This window comes from Cololabis saira, chromosome 17 (genome assembly GCF_033807715.1).
Source record: "Cololabis saira isolate AMF1-May2022 chromosome 17, fColSai1.1, whole genome shotgun sequence".
NCBI classification, from domain to species: domain Eukaryota; kingdom Metazoa; phylum Chordata; class Actinopteri; order Beloniformes; family Belonidae; genus Cololabis; species Cololabis saira.
This window is the reverse complement of record NC_084603.1, coordinates 40,194,679-40,220,774: the sequence shown is the minus strand read 5'-3', so window position 1 is coordinate 40,220,774 and position 26,096 is coordinate 40,194,679. Positions and strand designations below refer to the sequence as shown.

Sequence of the window (26,096 nt, the reverse complement as noted above, 5' to 3'; positions counted from 1 at the left end):
TTTCCTGAAAATGTAATAACGCCTGAAAATTTAATAAAATTTGCACTTTACTCAATCGAAAATGTAATAAAACCCAATAATGTAATAACTTCACCAATAATGTAATAAAATATCCTGACGGGTATTGCAATAACATTTTTACTGATAATGTGATGCCTTATTACATTATTGGGAATTTATTACATGCTACTCAAAGTCTGCAATTTAACCCAATAATCATTCTGGTGTTTCAAATCCAGCGTATAAAACATTCTTAGATACTTAAAACACAAAATGTAGAACTCTGGACTGAAAATTAACATATATATTACATTATCTGACAAGTATTGAATTATCAGTTTTGGAAGAAAAAAAAAAGACCCACCTAATATGTAATATTAAATAATAATAAATTCCCTATAATGTAATAAGGTATTACATTATCGGTAAAAATGTTATTACAATATCAGTCAGGATATTTTATTACATTATTGGTGAAGTTATTACATTATTGGATTTTTTATTACATTTTTGATTGAGTTAAGTGCAAAGTTTATTACATTTTCAGGAAATTATTACATTATAGTAAATTATTACATAATAGTAAATTATTACATTATAGTAAATTATTACATTATAGGAAATTATTACATTATAGGAAATTATTACATTATAGGAAATTATTACATTATAGAGAATTATTACATTATAGGAAATTATTACATTATAGTAAATTATTACATTATAGGAAATTATTACATTATGGGAAATGATTACATTATAGTAAATTATTACATTATAGGAAATGATTACATTATAGGAAATTATTACATTATAGGGAATTATTACATTATAGTAAATTATTACATTATAGGAAATTATTACATTATAGGGTGCTACAAGGCGACCAAAGAAAATCTAATACGGCGTTGAGACCGCAGCGAGGTCTCCGAAGCGCTTGGTCATTCATGAGTTTGATGATGTTATAACGCGTGAAACTAACGGACCGTCCTGCATGCTGCCAAACGCTCCCAGAGTGCATGAAGCGCCGGCATGTAAAATGTAGCCTTCTCTCTCTTGTTTGTTTTATTTGTTTCTTTTTCAGCATCTTCTTTGTTATATTTACGTGTTTCTGTCATGTATTCTGTTTTAAAGTCATGTGTACCCCCTCTTTGAATCCTGTAAGATGACTGTGGGGGTCCACGTAACCAGGCAACCTCAGACAGATAAAATCATCATCTGCACCATCGTTTATTTCACATAAAACAAGAAAACGGAGAAGTATGGCCTTACTGTTTGCGAAGGATTTCAGCGTGTAGTCTGCAGTCAGGTGGGGTGTTGCTGGGTGACCCAGCGATCCCAGAGCCTTATGTTGCTCCAGTGGTGGGTAACGCTTCTACCCACATCCTGACTGCGGGGGGGTCTAAAAGCCTTTCAGGTGATCCACGTTAATGCGTTGATCCCACCAAGAAAACATCTGAGGTTCAACTTCAAGTTGAGCTCACACTGACTACGTTTACATGCAGTCAAAATTCGGGTTATTTTGATCCTTGTTCCTTTTGATGGGGAAATCCCATTAGACTATACATGACCAAATATTCAGGTTAGAAAAGGTTATTGACTGCATGTAAACGCAGTCAATAACCCTTTTCTAAACGGAATATTGGCAATAACCCGGTTTTGCACGGTCATGTAAACACCAATAACCCCTTTGAATAACCAGAATTTGTTCATATTCCGGTTTTTAAAAACCCCAATATGAGCCCTGGGTTACTCCTTTTAAAACCTGAATATTGGGTCATGTAAACACCAAACGGAATATCTCCATCAAACGGAACATGAATCTGTTTTCTGCACATGCTCTGTTCACAAGGAATCCTGGTCTTTTGAGTCCAGGAAGTTCTTATAAACACGGAGAAACCAAGACCAGGAGGAGACTAATCACTTCATAAATGTTATGAAGGATATGAACATTTCTGCATTTGTAGACGGTAGAAAGTACCGGGATAGAAGATTTACAAGAAGGAGAGAGAAAAGTTGCGTGAAGCAGCATTTGTAGGAACACCAGACCAGATCAAGCTCTGCTGGAAGACGCTGAAAAAGGAGAACTACAGGGCAGAGAAACAAAAGCACTTCTACTGGGCTGTTGATTATCCACCGTGCTGCTGTTATTGCTGTTGTTTTGAATTTGGATACAGGAAGAAGAAGCAGAAATGACGGGAATTGCGTCATGATGTTCTCCGTGCGTCGCTGGTTTGATCCAGATATCCCAAATGATTAATCACCATGTAAACAGGGATAACCCTGTTTGCTCACGCATGGAAACAGATTATTCCCAATGTTTTAGTAACCGGAATATTGACCTTAACCTGAATTTTGACTGCATGTAAACGTAGTGAGTGAAGAGACGGGTGCAGGCCGGGTGAGTTCCCATCCGAGGACACACGATAGTGCGCTGGGGCCTAAACGTTCTAGGCAAAAATATTATGAACAAATTCTTACTGGATAAACTCATGAATTGTCTTTGATGAAGAAACAACCCTGTCTGGATTACAGCAGACACATTCCTGAGACGCATGAACTTCTGGAGTGCCACGTCATCTTGTTTCTCTCCAAACACTGAAGATGGACGCTGACCTGGTTGGGAAGGTAAACCCCTGGAGTTCAGCGTTACCAGCCGGGGGAAAGCAGTGCTCAGTGTTCCAGGAGACCACCAGAATAGTGACCCCAGGATCGGCACGTTAACGCTCAGAAAGGGAAGTCAGACCTCAGGTCTACAACTGGGTGGAAGTGGCCCTGCACACGGCTGTGTAGCCGCTCACGGCCAGATCACACCCCCGCCCAGTCCAGCCCCAAAGCCCAGCAGCACTGGACACCCGTGGCACTTTTCCACTAGAACCTACTCAGCCCGACTTGGTTCTTCTCCACTAGGGGTCTAACGTGCCGAGTAGATACTTTTCTGTATCTATTCTGCCGAGGTTCTAAGCTGCTGAGTCGGCTGTATCTGACATCATCACACTACAGACCACCGATTGGTCGGGGGGTTGGAGTCAGACGTCTGAGTCAGGAGGACGAAATCAGAGAAAGAGACTCTGACGGATTCTAGTTCATTTTATTCAACAGGCAATGGCAGCAGAAGTCTGTTTCATGATCCAACTCTGAGGGTCAGATGTTCATAAACCTGGTGCTGAGGAGAGAATTAAAAAGATCTAGACGGAGATAAGGAACGACCAGATCTACCAGGAGCTCTGTCTCTTCATAGCTGCTCACGGCTCCAGCTGACTTTCAGCAGTGCAGAGATGAACTAAAAAAAATGGAACAGCGTTGGCGCTTGAATCTTCTCTCACTCTCATTTTTTAACTTGATATGGAACACAAGTCACAGACCCAGCAGCACATACAGGACTGTCTCAGAAAATTAGAATATTGTGATAAAGTTCTTTATTTTCTGTAATGCAATTAAAAAAACTAAAATGTCATACATTCTGGATTCATTACAAATCAACTGAAATATTGCAAGCCTTTTATTATTTTAATATTGCTGATTATGGTTTACAGTTTAAGATTAAGATTCCCAGAATATTCTAATTTTTTGAGATAGGATATTTGAGTTTTCTTAAACTGTAAACCATGATCAGCAATATTAAAATAATAAAAGGCTTGCAATATTTCAGTTGATTTGTAATGAATCCAGAATGTATGACATTTTTGCATTACAGAAAATAAAGGACTTTATCACAATATTCTAATTTTCTGACACAGTCCTGTATATCATCTCCTCCAGGTTCTACATCTTTAGTGTTGTTGTCTTCTTCATTTGGATCACACAATCAAATACGTCACAGCAGCTTCTCCAACCTCCTACTTCTTCTGCAGGTGCTGAATTGTAGTGGAAAAGAAACCAGGCCGAGTTGAGATGAGTAGAGCTGAGTAGGTGCTGGTGGAAAAGCACCATTGATGTCAGCAGGAAGTGTTTGGCGTGTTGGGCGTGGTCGAGAGTGAGAGAGTCAAGGCTCTGCAGCGGGAGAGTCGTAGTCCAGACGTCAGCTGACGTTTCTCCAGCACCTGCAGAGACGGGACCTGAGCAGAGGAAGGACCAGAACGTCCTCCACAGCCGTGGGAGACTCAACCCTTAGTACAACCCTTACAATCATGGGGGTACTTAGCGTTGCCCAGGGGTTTTTTCTTTTCTTTTTGCTTCATTCATGAGAGATACACGGCAAAAACTCAAAATCTTAACAAGAATATAGTTAAAATGTCTCAATTTTAGTAAAAAAAATCTCATTACACTTAAAACAAGACTCATCACTGGAAAAAAAACAACAATTTTCACCTGTTTCAAGTAGATTTTCACTTAAAATAAGTAGAAAAATCTGCCAGTGGAACAAGATTTTTTTGCTTGTAATGGAAAGATAAATCTTGTTCCACTGGCAGATTTTTCTACTTATTTCAAGTGAAAATTTACTTGAAACAGGTGAAAATTGTCAAATAACAAGTGTAATAAGATTTTTTTTGACTAAAAATTAGACATTTTAACTAGAAATAAGACAAATATTCTTGGTAAGATTTGGACTTTTTGCAGTGTAAATGATGGTGATGGTGAGTTGTCTGGCGTTTATCTGTCCGAGGTTGTGTTGGATTGGTGCCACGATCCCCACAGGTGATTTTATGAAGACCTTACATGAAAAAGAGCGCTGGGTTTACAGAGGGGGTGTTAGCATGCCTGTAACTGCTGAGCAGGAATGTTGGTGTGTTCACCGCCAGGAACTGGCAGCTTCATGTTCGTCCTTGTGTGTGCTCTCATGCTGTTTTGGAAATGTATGTAGACTGGACGGGACGTTTCCTCTGGTGAAGGAACCTCTTTATCTCTCCTCTCTTTCCCCCTCATGTGTGTTTTCTCCTGCTCTTTGGTTCCTCCGTCTCTCTGCCCCCCCCGCGCTGCTCTTCAGCCAACACACCTGCCGTCCCGGAGGAAAAGGGGGCTTGCTTCCGTTTGGTGAGCTCGGGGAGACAGTGTTTGCACCCAGTGTCTGCTCAACTGAGCAAACAGCTGTGCTGCTGCAGTGTGGGCAAAGCCTGGGGCCCCCGCTGTGACAAATGCCCCCCTCCAGGAACAGGTAAGGCTCCAGGCTCATCAGACACTCATCCTGTCGCCGGGTAAGGGAGTTTAGTTTGATGCTTGGAGCTCAGATTCCCTCTGACTCAACACAGAACAACCCTCTCCCCCATCTGTAGTGTAAATACTAACACCTGCTTTCAGTTCTCATCTCAATAGAGGGTCTGCATTGATGACACTTCCCCACTGGACAAGGCCCCTTACTGGCAAACAGTTGCAACTAGTGGAGAAGACGGGATAACAGCTGATTTTCGGGCTTAAATTAAAGTCAGTTGGACTTGACAGTGACCCGTACAGTTACCCCAAGAACCAGTGGTCCATGGACATTAATATTTGGTACAGTTACCCCAAGAACCAGTGGTCCATGGACATTAATATTTGGTACAGTTACCAAGAACCAGTGGTCCATGGACATTAATATTTGGTACAGTTACCAAGAACCAGTGGTCCATGGATATTAATATTTGGTACAGTTACCAAGAACCAGTGGTCCATGGACATTAATATTTGGTACAGTTACCCCAAGAACCAGTGGTCCATAGACATTAATATTTGGTACAGTTACCCCAAGAACCAGTGGTCCATGGACATTAATATTTGGTACAGTTACCCCAAGAACCAGTGGTCCATGGACATTAATATTTGGTACAGTTACCAAGAACCAGTGGTCCATGGACATTAATATTTGGTACAGTTACCAAGAACCAGTGGTCCATGGACATTAATATTTGGTACAGTTACCAAGAACCAGTGGTCCATGGACATTAATATTTGGTACAGTTACCCCAAGAACCAGTGGTCCATGGACATTAATATTTGGTACAGTTACCAAGAACCAGTGGTCCATGGACATTAATATTTGGTACAGTTACCAAGAACCAGTGGTCCATGGACATTAATATTTGGTACAGTTAACAAGAACCAGGGGTCCATGGACATTAATATTTGGTACAGTTACCAAGAACCAGTGGTCCATGGACATTAATATTTGACCACCAATCCAGTTTCCTGATATTTATATTAACTTAATTTCTTCGCCGGGGAAATACACGAAGCAAAGCTTGAAGGCTTACAAAAGTCTTGACGCTTGGTTACAAAAGTCTTGACGCTTGGTCCGACTTCAAGGCAGGATTTGTTGTAGAAATTAAAGTGATGAGGACACCGAACTTTATGATTTGACCGTTTAACGTTAGCTACCCAAAAATCCAACATTACCTGATACAAAATGAACCACAAATCCACGTTTCGGTGTCTGGAATCCAGTTGTTTCTGTGAATTACAGCGATCCATTTGTCTCTCTTAAGCTTATTTTTCAGCAGTCTGTAAAACGATAACTCTGATTTCTTGCTAAATCTATGAGTACAGTCGATCGCAAACAGCTCTTTCCCATTTTAGATGTTTTCCAGTTGCTCAAACTGAAAGTTTACGCTGACACTCAGTCTTTCTGACACTCAGTCTTTCTGACACTCAGTCTTTCTGACACTCAGTCTTTCTGACACTCAGTGGGCGTAACCTGCTGTGAAGTCTCATCTGTGACGTCATGCTCATTCCCTCTATTGGCCATGAAGAAGGCGTTTATTCAGCCAGAGAAACAAAGAATGAGACATAGGCAGAGACAATCACATGTGGTGTAGGAACTGAAAATGGGCGGTGTGGTTAGCAGGTTTGGCTCCGGTATGGGTCCGCACACCTCCTCCCCTCCACCGGGCCAGGGTGGTGTCCTCAGGTCCCAGACTCTCATCCTGCTACTCTGGCTGGGCCGAGTCGTTGCTCTTAGAGCCCAGATATACTTGCTGTTGGTGCTTGCATTCCCGTCCATTAGAGTGCACCACCAACTGCAACGTAGTACGTGAGGAGAGCGCGTCGTACCGGCGGTGACCGATAGGGGGCAGTAAGCAGAGCAACAGTTGGAAAAGTGATTAAATATTTAATAGTAGCGGTAGTAGGAGTATCAGATTAGAACAACAAACAAGTTTACATGACACCATTGGATGAAGAGGAGATTATAACATTGCTTTGGCGATCTCGGCAAAGGAAACGGCGCCAGCAACTTCCGCGTCGTCACTTGTGGTAACTTGCTGGTATCTGGTTCTCTTTTTGAGAACGTCAACGCGTCAAAGGATATGTTGTGGCCATGATGCGTACGCGGTCTGAACTGCAAGTTTATCTGGGCTCTTAAAGAACGGCTGCTCTTCCCTCTCTCCCAGCTCTGCTGTGCAGTTGACTGAGTTAAACATGAAACTCACGTCTCATCTCAGACCTCATGTCCTTGTCAGAACCCTCTGCATCAGCATGCTGTCCACTACCAATGCAGACGAGCAGCGTAGCAGCCTCCTCCTTCAGACAGGTCAATCACAGGCTAACGGCTGCTGCCAATGAGATCACAAGCTCCTTTGGGAAATATGAGAACTTAGATCAGTGATCATCAACTGGCTGCCTGGCCCGCCAAACCGTCCAATCCATAATTATGAGGATCAAAGAGAAAATATCATGTAGTCCACACTATTAAAGTAACTGAAAACAGCAACAATTGAGACTCTTAACTATCAGTAATCCCCACTTATGACTCTATAAATAAAGTTGACTTAATTGAGTTGAGGCAAAATATCTCTATCACTCCTGGTGGATGACTGGTTTAGGTGATAGGAGACTGACTCAGAAAGGCTAAAAATGCCTTCAGTTTTGTAATGAAATGGAAAAAAAAATACAAACAATAAACAGAAAATAATAATGTTATGCCAAAATTAGATTTTTATTTAATTTTTATTTGAGGGTGCGGCCCTCAAGGTGACTGTCCGGTAAAATTCTGGCCCTCTGACAAATATATTTGGTGAGCCCTGACTTAGATCAGCCCACGTTTTAAATCGCTTTAATTCAATACAATTTTATTTATATAGCGTCTAATACAACAAAAGTTGTCTCCAGACGCTTTCCAGAGACCCAGAACATAAACCCCCGAGCAATTATTACATTACAAACAATGGCAGGTAAAAACTCCCCTAGTGGGAGAAAAACCTTAAGCTAAACAGTGGCAAGAAAAACTCCCCTTTAGGAGGAAAGAAACCTGGACCAGGACCTGGATCATAAGGGGGGTAGAAACCTGGACCAGGACCTGGATCATAAGGGGGTAGAAACCTGGACCAGGACCTGGATCATAAGGGGGTAGAAACCTGGACCAGGACCTGGATCATAAGGGGGTAGAAACCTGGACCAGGACCTGGATCATAAGGGGGTAGAAACCTGGACCAGGACCTGGATCATAAGGGGGTAGAAACCTGGACCAGGACCTGGATCATAAGGGGGGACCCTCCTGCCGAAGGCCAGACTGGGGGGGTCGGTCGGGGTGGAAGCAGCAACGGAATGACCGGGGGTGGGGACCGCAGGCAGGTGGAAGCAGCAACGTGATGACAATGACCGGGGGTGGGGACCGCAGGCAGGTGGAAGCAGCAACGTGATGACAATGACCGGGGGTGGGGACCACAGGCATGTGGAAGCAGCAGCGGGATTACCGGGGGTGGGGACCGCAGGCAGGTGGAAGCAGCAGCGTGATGACCGGGTGTGGGGACCGCAGGCAGGTGGAAGCAGCAACGGGATGACCGGGGGTGGGGACCACAGGCAGGTGGAAGCAGCAGCGTGATGACCGGGTGTGGGGACCGCAGGCAGGTGGAAGCAGCAACGGGATGACCGGGGGTGGGGACAGCAGGCAGGTGGAAGCAGCAACGGGATGACAATGACCGGGGGTGGGGACCGCAGGCAGGTGGAAGCAGCAACGTGATGACAATGACCGGGGGTGGGGACCACAGGCATGTGGAAGCAGCAGCGGGATTACCGGGGGTGGGGACCGCAGGCAGGTGGAAGCAGCAGCGTGATGACCGGGTGTGGGGACCGCAGGCAGGTGGAAGCAGCAACGGGATGACCGGGGGTGGGGACCACAGGCAGGTGGAAGCAGCAGCGTGATGACCGGGTGTGGGGACCGCAGGCAGGTGGAAGCAGCAACGGGATGACCGGGGGTGGGGACAGCAGGCAGGTGGAAGCAGCAACGGGATGACCGGGGGTGGGGACCGCAGGCCAGCATGCAGCTCCTGAAGCTCCGGCCCAATCAGCAAGTCCCAGGTTGGGTGCAGGGTCGGGGAAAGGTTGAGAAAGGGCAGGGCCAGGGAGAGGAGTCTTGACGGACAAACCTCTCCCGCGCCTGCCCGGGCCGTTACCCTGCCCCTCTCACTCCCACGCTGCAGGTTCCGGTGTTGTGCATTTAACAAGATTAATTACCAGAAAAATAACTTATTTGACAATTTTCACCTGTTTCAAGTAAATTTTCACTTGAAATAAGTAGAAAAATCGAACAAGATTTATCTTCTTATTACAAGCAAAAAAAATCTTGTTCCACTGGCAGATTTTTATACTTATTTTAAGTGAAAATCTACTTGAAACAGGTGAAAATTGTTGTGTTTTCCAGTGATGAGTCTGGTTTTAAGTGTAATGAGATTTTTTTTGGACTAAAAATGAGACATTTTAACTAGAAATAAGGCAAACATTCTTGTTAAGATGTTGAGTTTTTGCAGTGTACCGAATCTGTATCTGGTCGTTGATGCTGCCGCCGCCAGCTGGTCTCCAGTACGACTGGTGCACGTTTGTGCTCATGCTTGCTTGGGTTTTGTCTTATTTTGTAGATAAATTCAAAGAAATCTGTCCTGGTGGGATGGGCTACACCGTCTTACCCAATAAACCGGTGACCGTGTACCAGGAACCCGACTTCTTGAGTCCACACCCTCTGCCGACGCCTGAGAGGCCCGTGGAGGCTTTCGGGAAGCCGGAGGAGATCATTCCAGGTGAGTGTCGGGCTGCAGCCCCGCCAGCACACGCTCATTCAGCTGGAAGGAAGCACCTTACACACCTAAACATGGTCCAGAGGACGACCAGTGTCATCTTAGGGCTGGGCGATATGGCCTTTTATTAATATCTCGATATTTTTAGTCCATGTCACGATACACGACATATTAGGGGTGGGAAAAAAAATCGATATTTCAATATATTGTTGTGCTCTCTGTTTCAATAAATAATCGATATACTGTCGGCTAATATCGATATTTTATTACAACACACATAATGGTTTACGCGGTTGTCACCGCACTATTGTTCAAGCTCTGCCCCGCCCGCCCCCGCTGCCCTCGTGAGCAAAACAAACATGCCGCCTGAGAAACCAGCTCAGAAAATACAGAACCACAGTTTACTTCGTACAGACAGCGGGCTGAGCACTGAGCAGCACTGTTAATGCTGGAAAACTTGCTGTTTGGGCCGGTGTTTAAACTTCCATGTGCGTTAATGTCCGCTCGCACAGACAACCAGCTGCGTTAAGAAACGGACCCCGCTCCGCTCGCGCTCCATGAGAGGAGAGCGGCTCGTACTGTAATACAAAATTATTCCACAGACGCCGTTAAAGTAAATGATCGTCAGTCTTTTTGTGTTATGACGTTTATGCTTTTCACTCTGTAAGTGATCCTCGCTCGTATCCTTCCGTGTCCAGTCAACCGTGTGCTGGGAAAACTTGCAGATCATTGAATCACCAGTCACGTTACACACGGACACGGACACTCTCATACACACTCAGACACACGCCCACCCGTGCAAAACCAGTGTTCAGTGCTTTGGATATTTCAGCTTAAATTTCAAAATGTTATATTAGTTCAATGAAGTTCATATTATTTATATTTATTATAGCTTGTTTGGTTTCTTCTGTTATCGGATACAGTTTGTCATGAAATAAGTGAAAAATGCCTGATGCTTCATGGCAATATGTGTGTGTGGTGACAGAATAAATTAGACAGGCTAAAAGGATATTGGAAAAGAAGGGATATTGTTAAGCCAATTTGAGTTATTTATTTCTTAGTTATTTCACAATAATTATATTTGTGAAATTATTATTTAATGTATTTAATTATTACAAAGCAGTGCACTGTCCTGGTTTATATAAAACATGTTATTAATGTTCATGCACTTTAATTTGTTCAGCTGTACAGTGTTTACATTTACAAGCCTAGGAGACAGTGAGGAAATATACAAATGCACTTTCTTGTATGAAGTTTTGGCATTGAATAAATGCATAACTACAGACGTTTTCCTTTTTATAGGTATTTTTTCTTTTTTAGTCCCATATATCGTGATATATCGCTCTTACCGATATATCGATATATCGATATATCGAATATCGAAAATATCGTGATATTATCGATATCCTGGGCCACATATCGCCAAAGTATCGAATTGGGACTTACCCGTATCGTCCCACCCCTACGACATATATCTCGATATTTTGCCTTAGCCTTGAATTAACACTTTGATGCTACAATCACACCAGTATGATGATTCTACATGTCTACATTAAAACATTATTGTTCATACTGCATTAATATTTGCTCATTTTAAACTTTCATCCAAAAAGGGGGAAATCACAACTTAGTCAAACGCACGTGACTGACGTATGTAAGTAGGTGCGCTTGTATTATCTCTCTGAGTCGAGACGAGACGAGAAAGAGTGAGAAAAGCCTGCAATTTAATGCCTGCGGCTAAAAGCAAATGCGTGACAATGTATACTTGAATATTCACGATAGAGTAATTTTGTACATCGCACAGAGTAGAAGCCGAGATACATCGAGTATATTCGATATATCGCCCAGCCCTATGTCATCGGGAGGTTCAAACTTTAAAAACAGTTCTTCAGTGAACAGTCATATACGGCCATGCAGGAGAACAAATATTTGAGAGGGGAAGATTTTTTTTTTATTGTGCACTCGGAGAAAAAAGTTGAAAAGTTGAGAAAAAAGTCAAAATGTCGAGATTAATCTTGAAATACAATTTTGAGGATAAAGTCGGAATTTCGTGAATAAAGTCGAAATTTCGCCTTTTTTCTCAACATTTCAACTTTATTCACGAAATTTTGACTTTTTTCTCAACATTTCGACTTTTTATCTCGAAATTGTACTTCAACATTATTCTGGACATTTCGACTTTTTTCTCAACATTTAGACTTTTTTCTCGAGGTGCATGATGAAAAAAAAATCTTCCTCCTCTAAAATCATATTTTTATTTTTCTCCTGCCTGGACCCGATACTCACAGACTCAGACTCAGTTAATCATTATCTTCATTTACACTCCTCCCAGCAGATTAGTATTTCTGTGTAGAACATGAGCTTCATGCTCAGCGGTGCAACAGATGTGTTGTGGATGTTTTATCTCTACTCAGGCTCTTACGTGAGGATAAGAGTTTGTCATGTGAGTGACTGTGTGCGCTTGTGCAATGATGTATTGAATAAAGGTGATAGGAAATGCCAAGTGATCAAGTGCAAAGCTGTGAAAAGAGGTAACTTGTCTCATGGCAGGTGTTAGTCTTCCCTCTGCGAGCTGACTGTTGTCTTTGAGCCCATCTGCATGAACAACATGAGCTTACGGAAGGATTGGGAGCTCCTTGCAGCGTCTGTCCTGCAGAGATCACCGCCTGCTCACCTTGGAGCTCACCTTGGTGCAGAGCAGAAACCATGTTTTTAACTCGTGTTTAGTCCTCCGTGAGCCATGAAGATGTGACAGTACAAACCACTCCTGTTCTTGTGTTTGAGAGCCGGTCGTCATCCATCATGGCTGGAAAAACATTGGTCCTTTTTGTAAATGACAGATCCAGAGAGACATTAGAAAGTGTGATTGATGACCGCTCTGACTTGTGCTTGCACTGCGAGATCATGAAAGTACGGAAGAGTATTAGGGCCAGGCTGGAGAAAAATAAAAATAATATTTTAGAGGAGGAAGATTTTTTTTTTCATTATGCACTTTGAGAAAAAAGTCGAAATGTCGAGAAAAAAGTTGAAATGTCGAGATTAATGTTGAAGTAAAGTGTTGAGAAAAAAGCCGAAATGGCGAAAATTATGTTTAAATGTTGAGAAAAAAGGCGAAATTTCAAGAATAAAGTTAACCTTCTGAGACTATAACAAACAGCGCATGTGACTGTCTTTACAAAATGCCTCGTAGGCCTATAGATGAACTGGTGAAACTGTACTTCAGAATCGGCTTCAGTAACAAAGAAACTTGCCTTTAACGTTACACTGCAAGGATGTAAGTTAGTTAGTTAGTTAGTTACAGCTGCTGCTGCAGAGCTGTCAGTCTCTCTCTAACTGAATTTGATGGGCCAGGGGAGACATTTACACTTTATTCACCAAATTGTATTTCAACTTTATTCTCGAAATTTCGACTTTATTCTTGAAATTGTACTTCAACATTAATCTCGACATTTCGACTTTTTTCTCGACATTTCGACTTTTTTCTCGAAATTGTATTTCAATATTAATCTCGACATTTCGACTTTTTTCTCGAAGTGCACAATAAAAAAAATCTTCCCCTCTCAAATATTTTTCCCCCCTGCATGGCCCTAATACTCTTCCGTAATGAAAGAGCCATTCCTGCGTTGGCATTTGTTTGTAGAGGATGTGAATTAGACTCGGCACGCACTCGCTCCCGCACAGTCCAGACGCCTTTCAGCTGGCCAGGGGATGAGCCTCAACGCCTCGCTTATTATTCAGGACATGCCAAGAGGAAACACGCCCACCCTGTGACCCTGTGACCCCGTGACCCCGTGACCCTGTGACCCTGTGTACATTTGTGTTTGGATATCGGCTGACAGTGACGAGGCGGCTGGCTTCTACACTACCTCGCTTTTTGACGAAGTTCGCTGCGCTGCCTGAAGGAACCCCAATAAAAATCTTTTATTCATGCGGTGGAGGCTTTTACTGTGAAAAGACTGATCTATGCAGAGAAGGCTTTTACTGTGAAAAGACTGGTCTATGCAGAGAAGGCTTTTACTGTGAAAAGACTGGTCTATGCAGAGAAGGCTTTTACTGTGAAAAGACTGATCTATGCAGAGAAGGCTTTTACTGTGAAATGACTGGTCTATGCAGAGAAGGCTTTTACTGTGAAAAGACTGTCTTCACGTTGAAGCTGCTGATTATGCATGGCGCTGTGATTAGACGGTACTCTCATCATCCTGCAAGCACAGGCTTGATTCGCAGGTACGACCAACACTCGTGTAGAAGTATGAACCTCTGGGAATCCACCACTTTTCTCATTTAAAGGGGACCTATTATGGCGTCTAATAGCTATTTTAAACAGGCCTTGAATGTCTTAAAAACAAGCTTTTGATTGTGACGCTTGGCGTTAGGACGTCTCCACTGGGGTCTCATCTGTCCAGAGGACATGGGACCAGGAGTCTTGTGTTGGTTCAGATCCAGTTTGGTGAACCTCAGAGACTTTCTCAACAACTTTTTTTAAAACAGATTATTCGTTCAGCCTTCCTCTAATAGTGCTGTCATGGACATAGAACAAGGAATGTGTTCAGGGAGGCTGCTTGGCTCTCATCAGTGTCTCATCAGTGTCTCATCAGTGTCTCATCAGTGTCATGTGGTGCATTTGCTGGGACATCCCGTCCTGTGGAGCTTGGCAGCTGTCAATAGTACACCACCTGTCCCTGGAGAACATTGAACTCCAACTAGTCTGAAAATGGTTCCTGATTCTTATGTAACAATTACCGTACTTTCCAGACTATAAATCACGTTTTTTTTTCACGCCAGGGGTGCGACTTATAATCTGGAGCGACTTATGTGTGAAATTATTAACACATTATTACCGGTGTATCATTTCACATGTTATTTTTCACACTAAACCGCAAAAGGCGATGAGTCTGACGTAAGTGACGCAGAAGAGGAAGTGCCACATCTTCTACCTTAGTGGAGTTGTTTAAAAGTGACACCGAGGACGAAGATTTCATTGGATTTTAGTTATTTGGAGTGACACGGATGGTTTGGTAAACTTCTTAGCATGTTATTTACTGTATGCTCTAGTTATCTGAATCATTTCTTATGTTAACGTACCAGGCACGTTCTCAGTTGTGTCATGTAACGCAAGCATACCGTACCATTATTCAGCCTGTTGTTGCCTCTATTCTGTTTTTACTTTAAATTGCCTTTCAAGACGACGTTTGTTCTTGGTGTTGGGATTTATAAAAATAAATTTCCCTCAAAAATGCAACTTATATAGGTTTTTTCCTTCTTTATTATGCATTTTACGGCTGGTGTGACTTATAGAGTGGAAAATACGCTGATGTCTTTCCTTCTTGGCACTGTGTTTAGCCACATGAATGTTACAGACAAGCATCTAGAAGTCTGTACACCTGATGATTATGATTGTTTTTAAACTAAAGGAGCGGCTACTAACTTTTAGACATCACTGAATACCTTTATCAACAATTGAAAGTGTGTTTTTGTTTTCCAGAATCATTCAGCCGCCAACACGATCACTGTCATATTTTAAAGTCAGATCAAACCACACATATGTGTGGAAGCCTGTCTGGCCACAAGGCGCGGTATATTGTTACAAATCTTTCCTAAAAGTGTTGTTTTTGTTCTTCTCTTGTCTCAGTAGTGACGCCTGAACCGGGTCAGGTAAGTTCTGTGAGGATGTAGCAGAGGTTTGCATGAACATGCTGGCTGGCCTGCAGATGAGGGCGTGCATGGAGAGGCAGACACGGCAAACACGGCAAACACGGCAAACACGGCAAACACGACAAACATGGCAAACATGCCTCCTAACTCCTAACATTTCACTTGTCAGTACCACTCAAGGTGACAACACTTACTTATGATTTTTGGAAAGATCCATGTCTGTAGATGATATTTTGGTAAGATAACCTTCCTGAGTGGCAGCTGGATCAGAGTTATCAGATCATGAAGTTCAGAAAATTACATTTTTGCTGCTGCTGCATATCCTGGTTTAGACTCATGTACAGGAAATCTGTCAATGTTTCACAATATTGTCTTTGGTATCATTTTAAAGGGGACCTTTTAAGCATTCATTCAAGCTAAGATGTGAATCTTTCTGACCAACATAGAGGTCACTGCAGCTCTTTAAACTACAAACAACTCATTTCTACACAATTTTCACCTAAATGATATACTATCTTTTAGCCCTGTGTCTTCTAGTAACAACAGAGACACAAAATACAAAAACTGGAATACTCACAGGACCATAAAGATTCAGGAAATGTATAATATATCCACACATCTTAGCTTGAATGAATGGTATCATTTTAAAGGGGACCTTTTAAGCAAAGACAATATAGTGAAACATTGACAGATTTCCTGTACATGAGTCTAAACCAGGATATGCAGCAGCATCTAAAATGTAACTTTCTGAAGGGGGTGGTAACTTCATGAGCTGATAACTCTGATCCAGCTGCCACTCAGGAAGGTTATCATACCAAAATATCATCTACAGACATGGATATTTTCAAAAATGATAAGCAAGTTTTGTCACCTTGAGTGGTTCTGATATCTGGTCTGGAACATGGACTATCTGGCTGCTCGGCCCTGAGCAGAACTGAGCAGAACTGAGCAGCGAGTCTTCTAACCCCGCTAAGCTAGAGAAGTGTCCCGCGTGCTGCCAGCCGCCTCTGATGTTTGCTTTGCCGCGCCGGTGTTGAGGTGCTCCTGCTCTGATAGGTGCCCGGGGCCCGGGGCCCGGGGCCCGGGGCACGGGGCCCGGGGCCCGACGCTACTGCCCGACGCTGCTGCCCGACGCTGCTGCCCGACGCTGCTGCCCGACGCTTCCTGCTTCCCAGCGCAGCACGCACACCTAGGGTTGCCAACCGTCCCTTGAAAAACGGAATCGTCCCGTATTCATAAACTAAAATCCGCCTCCCGTACTTTGTCCCAGATTACTGTGAGAGTCAAAATAATCACTTAAAATGCCATTGGAAAAAGTACGGAAGAGTATTAGGGCCATGCAGGAGAAGAAATATTTGAGAGGGGAAGATTTTCTTTTTATTGTACAGTTGAAATGTCGAGAAAAAAGTCAAAATGTCGAGATGAATGTTGAAATACAATTTCAAGAATAAAGTTGTAATTTCGCCTTTTTTCTCAACATTTCAACTTTAATCACGAAATTTTGACTTTTTTCTCGAAATTGTACTTCAACATTATTCTCGACTTTTCAACTTTTTTCTCGACATTTAGACTTTTTTCTCGAAGTACATAATGAAAAAAAATCTTCCTCCTCTAAAATATTATATTTTTATTTTTCTCCTGCCAGGCCCTCTTCCGTGAAAATGGCATTGGGCTGTTGAGTTCATAAGTTATTTTTTTCTGTTTTACTACAACTGTAGCTACAGTCATGGCCTTTGAGGCTCAGTTTTCTACAGACTTTCTGTTTGCACTAAAAATGTGCACTATTACAGAATGGATGTTCTGCTTTCTTTCTATTGTTTTATATTAATTTATACAATTCTAAGTTAAGCAGGACAGGTTTCTGTTTAAGAAAGATACTTATTTTATTCAGTTTTTTGATTGATTGATTGATTGATTGATTGATTGATTGATTGATTGATTGATTGATTGATTGATTGATTGATTGATTGATTGATTGATTGATTGATTGATTGATTGATTGACATAACTCCTCCTCAATCAAATAACTTCCCAGAATTTCCTTTTTGTACCGTTTTTTAAATTGATTTATATACATTTATATACAGTTCATTTTGTTATCTTGTATAAAGTGAATTGTTGGATAATAATTTATTATCCAAGTGTTCATGGCATTCAAAAAAATGCATCTAATTCAATTCAGGTTCGACTCAAATAGTTAAAAAATTGTTTCACTCACAAAAAACGGGGTAAAAAAATTCACAGCACCAGGAAGGGTGAAGTTAACCGGGTCGGCCGGCCCTGCAGATGAGGTGGCCCTTATGTATTTTTCAGGGAGTTGGCAACCTTTACTCACAGCGCATGAGCAGCGGCGCTTCAGCGAGCACATGCAGGTACTCCGGGGTCTCGCCCCGCTGGGGTCTCACCCCGCCGCCTCATCGTCTGTGTCTTGTCGTTGAAGGTGCTCGTAGATCCGGAGGTTAGCCTGCCAGAAATGGCACCTTTCGTCCCAAATCTACCCACGGACGTGTCCACCGTGAAGATGGAGGCTGCGTTCTCAGGTGTCTGCTCCACTACCCTCTATTCAATTCAACTTTATTTATATAGCGTCTAATACAACAAAAGTTGTCTCTAGGCGCTTTCCAGAGACCCAGAACATAAACCCCCGAGCAATTATTACATAAACAATGGCAAGTAAAAACTCCCCTAGTGGGAGAAAAACCTTAAGCCAAACAGTGGCAAGAAAAACTCCCCTTTAGGAGGAAGAAACCTTGAGCAGGACCAAGCTCATAAAGGGGGACCCTCCTGCCGAGGGCCAGACTGGGGGTCGGCGACATCAACAGCACAGCAGGCAGGTGGAAGCAGCAACGGGATGACCGGGGGTGGGGACCGCAGGCCAGCATGCAGCTCCCGAAGCTCTGGCCCAATCATCAAGTCCCAGGTTGGGGTGCAGGGTCGGGGAAAGGTTGAGAAGGGGCAGGGCCAGGGAGAGGAGTATTGAGGGACAAAACTCTCCCCCGCCTGCCCGGGCCGTTACCCTGCCCCTCTCACTCCCACGCTGCAGGTTCCGGTGTTGTGCATTCAGAAATGCTGTTCGCCACCCGCAGAGGATGCTACAACATGTACAAAAGAGAAAAAAGAGAAGAAAAGGGGGGGCCAGCATAAGAAACTACAGGAGCGACTCTAAGACACTAGGGTTTACACTACCTAGAGATTTACCAACACCAGCTAGAGGTTTACTAAACACTAACTATAGGCTTTACTAAACAGAAAGGTTTTAAGTTTAGTTTTAAAGGTGGAGGTGGTGTCAGCCTCCTTAACCCAGATTGGAAGTTGGTTCCATAGTAGTGGTGCCTGATAGCAGAACGCCTGCCCTCCAAATCTACATTTAGATACTCTAGGAACTACGAGTAAACCTGCACTCTGAGAACGGAGAGCTCTGCCAGGAACATAAGGCACTATCAGGTCTTGCAAATAATGCGGAGCTAAGCCGTTTTGGGCTTTATACGCAAGTAATACAATTTTAAATTGGATTCTGAATTTTACGGGTAACCAATGGAGCGACGCTAACACTGGAGAGACGTGGTCTCTCCTGCTAATTCCTGTCAGTACTCGTGCTGCTGCATTTTGGATCAGCTGGAGCCTATTCAGCAAATTACTTGGACATCCTGCTAACAACACATTACAGTAATCTAGTCTAGAAGATACAAACGCATGAACTAGTTTTTCTGCATCACTCTGCGAGAGGATTTTCCTAATCTTTGCAATATTACGGAGAAGGATGCTAATAATGTGGTCCTCCATGTTGTTACTAATCGAGTAAGTTTGTTTTCTTCTGGTAGACGTAAATACGTAAAGACGCCCCGCTATCCAATCAGAACCTTCCCAACCCCCAGGCCTTTAGAGGAATTGGATAAAGCCGATCAAACGTGTTTTCCATGTAAACCTCAATTCGGAATTACTATTTCCATGTAAACTAGAAGGAAAATTGTTTAAGGCCCTGTTTACATGTAGCAAAAACGGTGGTGTTTTCATGCGTTTTGGCCGTTCGTTTACACGAAAACGAAGCTCAAATTCACCAAAAACGATAATTTCTGAAAACTCCGGCCAAAATGGAGATTTGCAAAAACTCCGTCTTCACGTTTGCTTTTAAACGGAGAGAAACTGACATTTAGGCTTCAGACCGTCACATTATGAGACAGAAACGTCACCAGCGTCATGAGTGACACCTGTGTTTACAATGTGTTTGGCCACCGTCAATATTTTCTTGTATTTTACCTGTTTTATATTCTAAAGTCACACTTAAAAGTAACTCCACTTCTCTGTCACTCCAAACCAAAGACTCTCGTTCATCTTGGAAGTAACTGGAAGTTACTCGTGTCATTTGTTGATGTTTTTTTCCAGGATTCTGATTGGCTAGCATGACTTTATCTTCTCGTTACACTGCCCCCTGTAGGTTTGGCTGCTCATAGCACCTTAACAGCTATTTATGCGGGTTCATGTAAATGAAGACATTTTTCAAAACGTAGATGGGGAAATTTTGTAAATACCCGGCTATGTGTAAACGTGGCCTTATTCTGAATTATTTAATTCAGAATAATTAATTCAGAATTAAAAAACATCATGTAGCCATGGCCTTTGTCATCATTCCTCTCTGGTTCTCGTGAATATGAATCCAGACTGATATCTAAATGAGTAGTTGGGACACTCGTTTTGGTCCCGTGATTCCAGGCTGCCAAACCTGCAGGAGCTTCACGGCTGCATCGTCAGTGTTGTGTAGGTGAGACCTAAACACGGACGTCTTATTTTAGTCCAGAAGGCGTCTCTGAATCTCTTAGGTCGGCCCACGTGTTAGAGTTCAGTTTCTCTGATGCAAAAGTCTGGATTACTGTCTCATTCTGGAACAGCTCACCTGAGCCCAGCTTTGTTTTACGTGTGAGAAGCAACAAAAGATTGTTTTCAGTAAAGAATTTACACTCGTGGACGTGAACTTTTGGAAAATATTTGAAGATTGGCCGGAGATATTCTGTTACTGTTTTCAAAAGAAGCCAAACATTATACAGGACTGTCTCAGAAAATTAGAATATTGTGATAAAGTTCTTTATTTTCTGTAATGCAATTAAAAAAACAAAAATGTCATACATTCTGGATTCATTACAAATCAACTGACATATTGCAAGCCTTTTATTATTTTAATATTGCTGATTATGGTTTACAGTTTAAGATTAAGATTCCCAGAATATTCTAATTTTTTGAGATAGGATATCTGAGTTTTCTTAAGCTGTAAACCATGATCAGCAATATTAAAATAATAAAAGGCTTGCAATATTTCAGTTGATTTGTAATGAATCCAGAATGTATGACATTTTTGCTTTTGAAATTGCATTACAGAAAATCACAATATTCTAATTTTCTGAGAGAGTCCTGTATACATTTTCAAAATAAACTGGTATTTACTGGTAACGAGTCACAGATTATCTGCCCAAGTTCTCATTTATGGGTAAAGCCAACCTTTTTTCAACGTTTGTGGCCCGACTGAGCTGTAGGGTCGTGGAAGACGCTGCCGACAGAAAGTCCCTTCCCCCAGAGTAAGTTCTCCTGAGCTGGACCAGGTAGGACCAGGTAGGACCAGGTAGGACCAGGTAGGACCTACCGAGCCCTCAGGGGCACCAAGCTGCAAACACACTGTTGTTGATAGTTAGATACAGTCGTTCATGTTGGAATACTCGCAGTAAAAATGTTTTATTCAAACCTGACCTCTGCTGAGGTCAGAGACTGCATTTCAACAACATGACGCATTGAATTCCTGACTGAAAGAAAGTTTGGTTTGTTTGTCTACCCAGAGGTCATTGAGAAGACGTCCCCTCCGGCACCGGTGGAGATCCGTCCGTCCAACGCTGGCCAGGACATCGCGCCCACCCAGCTAGCAGGTGAGGCTGAAGGAAGGACACACGTCCACTTGTCTCCCCCAGGAACTGATCTGGGTTTCTATAGAAAATGTTTTTATTTCCATCTTGTATATAAACTACTGCTGTCAGGCGATTAAAGAAATTAATCTAATTAATTACAGGATATATAATAAATTAATCTAATTAATCACATTTTAATCTCATATCTGCTAAAGGTCCCCAATTAAAGAATTAGAATTCTAGGACATTACAAAATTGCAATGCATGACTAATCAATTGAATACACTAAGAAGAGAAGATTTGAAATCCACATTTTTATTGGCGAAATGTGTTTCATAAATTAAATTCAAAAGAAAAAAATATCTTCCTGTTCCGTTGGTCGTGTATGTGTGCACGTTGGCCTGGGGGAGTGGTTTTAATACAGTTTGGTTAAGACACCATTCCTCCTTGATCGTCTTCCATGATTGAAACTTTGAGACTTTGCTCATTTGTTTCCCAGATTCTGCAACCGTGGGTTGGTGAAGTGAGCTCACGCTAGCACTAGCACTAGTAGCTGTAACGTTTACAGTGGAACTTGTCCGGACATGTTTAGAGTTTAAATGATAATTCAGGCTGGAGCAGCTCCGCTGATAGGAACATTATTTTTTACCAAATGTACAAATCACAGTGTTCTTGTTGATAGTCCCGTCTTCTTTCTTTTTATACATAAACTTGCCGTTCAAAGGCCCAGCAAAGATTTGCTGAGTCTCCCCTGAGTCGTCCAGGTCTGTCACTGCTTTGCTAGTTTGACCAGCAGCAGGAAGGAAGTGACCTGTTACTGCTAAGTGAACTACTACGGTGGCCGAGACCCGCCATTGCTGCAAATAAAAGAAACACTGCAAATATAAAGAAACGCCGTTGCAAATAAAAAAAAAAAACCAACGCAAATAAAAAAGCCACAACAGAAGTGAATTACCGGGGACTATTTTTGCTGATGCACCGGTGTTTTTTGAGAGGAGAAGAAGACGAAGAGGACGTAAGTGAAAAGGAAGAAATAAGAAGAGCGAGAAATAAGAAGAACAACAAACGAGAAAATAAGTGAAAAGGTTAGTGTTCAACGTCGCTACGTGTCATTTTTAATGTGCAACACCGGTGCATCGGCAAAAATAGTCCCCGGTAATTCACTTCCGTTTTTATTCGCGTCGTTTTTTATTTTATTTGCAGCGCGGTTTATTTCATTTGCAGCGGGGTTTCTTTATATTTGCAGCGGCGTTTCTTTTTGTTTGCAGTGTTTATTTTATTTGCTAAGCATTTCTTTAATTTGCAGCAGCGTTTTTTTCTGTTTGCAGCGTTACTTTTATTTTCAGCAATGGCGGGTCTCGGCCACCATAGCTTACAGGTCCCTCAATGGGCCAAATTTAAAATGCTTGTGCATTTTGCCACTCATAATTAATTGCGTTAATTTTCACAACGCGTTAATTAGCAGTGTAATTAATGAATCTAATTAACGCGCTAAACTGACAGCCCTAATATAAACCCAGTTAAATGGGGTCTTTGACAGCTTAGCGAACCAGATGTTAACTGTGACGCATGGTTGGCTGGTCCTCTGGTAAATAGTGATCTTGCACCGTAACTAACTGCTAACTGGCAACTTCAAATCTGACTTCATCTTTCAAATTTAAGAAATTATGGAAGATGGAGAAATAGAAATAAATGACCTCGGGGGCACAAAGCTGGAGTTTGGCTCCAGCTAAAGACCGCGATTGATCTTTGTGACCTCTCTCCTTGCAGTCAGCGACCGAGTCGTCTCTGCAGCTGCCGTGTTCTTACGTTAGCCCGTTCCAGTTCTGGGTCCCTGCAGCAGGAGACCTGTGATTAGCTCTCTCACCTCTGTCTCTGTTCTGACCCAGAGGTGGACGAGTGCCAGATCAACCCCTACATCTGTGGGCAGGGCGTCTGCTACAACACGGCTGAGAGCTACACCTGCCACTGCGACGAGGGCTACCGTCTGGACCACACCCACAACACCTGTGTAGGTAAGGTATCTGATGGGGGCCGGCGCTGGTCGGGTCAAAGATCATCTCTGGTATCTGAACAGGGAAAGAAAAACCCCTGCAAACACCTGTGATCCAAAACAGTGGCAAGAAATGGCTCCTAATCGCCTGGTTTTCTGCATCAATTCATCTGTGTAACGATGATTAACACGCTCATGTCTTTATTGAACACAGCCCTTAAGCTATTCAAAAGGCAAACACATAGGGCCAAATCCACAAAAGGATTGCGCGTCTATTGCGGCCGCTAAACCGGTGCAAATGAGACAAAAAGAGAGCGTCTAATTCACAAAGCACCCGCAAAGGGGGAATTGCTCCACAAACTGCGCTGCCAAGTGAATAGTGGCAGTCTGCGCCGGTACCATTTGCATGCATGCAAATTAGGTAATTCGGCGCAAAATTGCCCCCTTTCTATGCAAATAAGCCTCATTGCAAAAAGCGCCTAATTCACAAAGGCCAGGGCTATTTGCCACACGCAAAAATAGTGGAGCAAATACCGTCTTTCAGAAGCGTGTATTAAACTGCGCGCAAACTCCTCACTCCCCGTCTCTCTGTTTCTCTCTCTCAATGTCATTCAAGCCTGTGTGATACTGAATGATATTAAGGGTGAAATCTACAGTCAGACATGACTGTACACAGTCAGATCAAGTGGGGTTGTGGACTTATCTCCGATTTAAAAATAAAAATAACAGGACGGAGTTCAGGATTCATCCATACAGTAGGGGCTGCTTTATTACAAACAATTCCACCATATAAACATATAAATCTAGAATGTGTGTGTTTAACAGCTTAATAATGTCATCACATATCACAACATATATCAGACTTAAAATAATAAAATAATAAATTAAAATAGCGCTGATCGTGTCCCTCTGTGTGAAGCTCAGTCAGTCAGGACTCTGCTGCTGCTGCTGCTGCTGCCGTGGTGACATGCGGGGAACCTCCTCACCGCTTTAGGACAGAACAAATGAGGGGCTGCGTTTAGGGAGCCCCACGAAGCCCATAAAGGGACTCAGATTTTTTTTCATATATATGAGTTTTACTCGCGCGTGAAACCTTTACGTGCAGGTGTATGGTGCCTAAATTAGGGTCCCGCGTTAAAACGACGCAGAGCCTACGGCGTAGGGTACGCGGCGACGCGCTCCTACGCCGTAGGCTCTGCGTTAAAGGAACGCAGAACCATAAACCCGTCCTGAGCAGCTCTGAGGGGAGACGGGAGAGGAGGAGAGGGAGCGGGGGGTTTCGTATCGCTTTCATACAGTGTACACATACAGCTTTCATACGTGTAGCAAAACAAAGACATGAATTACCATTAGATCCTGATCTGATCCCGATCCAGTGTTAATGAAGTTACTGGTGCTGTGCCTTGTGCGTAAATGCGCACAGCCTCTTAACATTTGACATTTCATTAGCTTATGTCATACAGACACTGAGGTCTTTTCTTTCTATCTATCTATCTATCTATCTATCTATCTATCTATCTATCTATCTATCTATCTATCTATCTATCTATCTATCTATCTATCTATCTATCTATCTATCTATCTATCTATCTATCTATCTATCTATCTATCTATCTATCTATCTATCTATCTATCTATCTATCTATCTATCTATCTATCTATCTATCTATCTATCTATCCATCTACATGCGAAATACTAGAAGTACAAATACGTGAAAGTTGAGTCTATTGTGCTCTCTGCAGTTTTCATTAGGGACCAATCTGTGTGCTGAAATACGGAGAACACTGGAAACAGCTCCGCTCACTCAGACAAGTGCAAATTGCACTCAGCCGCAAAACTTTATGGGCGTGTTTGCGCCGGTATATCATTAGAGCAAAATCTTTTGTGAATAGGACCTTAAAGCGGGGCAAATTGCGGGCGCAAATGCAGCGCAATTCACAGCGCTATTTGCGGGCGCAATCTGTTCTTTGTGGATTTACCCCATAGATTTCTTGCACACCTGGAATCAAGATGGTGAGGGCCCCACGGGATCAAACAACCTCATTGACTGTTGCATAAAACCATGAACCCATAAAACCGTAAGGTGTTTTTGTTTTGTTGCTGACTGGATTCATATCTGGCTTTTTTACGGCCGTCACTCACTCAGAGTGCGCTGCACTTCACCAACCACACAGTCGTCATGGCTTACAGCTTAAGAAAACTCAAATATCCTATCTCATAACCAGCAATATTAAAATGAATGAATGAATGAATGAATAGCTTTGTAGCTTTATTGTCCCCGGTCTGGCGTCCCAGCACAGTGAGATGACAACCAGTACAACCCATCAGGACACAGAGAAAACAAATAACATAAGACATGAGTCAACTGGTGAGAACAGATCAGAGAAAGGATGACATTGGGGATGGGGGAGGGAGGAGGGAAAAAAAGGCATCCTCACACTGTGTGTAAATACACAGTGTGAAAGTGCAAAAAAACACCTCTGCACAGAAAGCAACATGACAAATTTAACATCACAAAGCTTGCACATGTGTGTGTGTGTGTGTGGGGGGGGGGGGGGTTGTTCTAGGTGTGGGGGGGATCCCGGCACAGTACCCCAAGTGAGCACCGCGGCCAGTGGCGCGGCTCTCAAACCTGTTGACTG

At 42.7% G+C, this 26,096-nt stretch overlaps 1 protein-coding gene across 6 annotated transcripts in view; it reads left to right on the top strand.

Annotated features, from left to right (window-relative positions):
- Positions 1-26,096, top strand: part of ltbp1 (latent transforming growth factor beta binding protein 1) — a 226,200-nt gene that overhangs the window by 154,711 nt on the left and 45,393 nt on the right. For 3 of the 6 annotated variants that reach the window (XM_061745319.1, XM_061745314.1, XM_061745313.1), the window contains 6 exons: positions 4,928-5,095; positions 9,765-9,923; positions 15,550-15,572; positions 18,013-18,112; positions 21,395-21,481; positions 23,350-23,475. In XM_061745319.1, coding sequence (XP_061601303.1) covers positions 4,928-5,095; positions 9,765-9,923; positions 15,550-15,572; positions 18,013-18,112; positions 21,395-21,481; positions 23,350-23,475 — 663 coding nt within the window. The remainder of the gene's footprint in view (positions 1-4,927; positions 5,096-9,764; positions 9,924-15,549; positions 15,573-18,012; positions 18,113-21,394; positions 21,482-23,349; positions 23,476-26,096) is intronic. The other 3 variants (XM_061745317.1, XM_061745315.1, XM_061745318.1) reach the window with 2 other exon arrangements.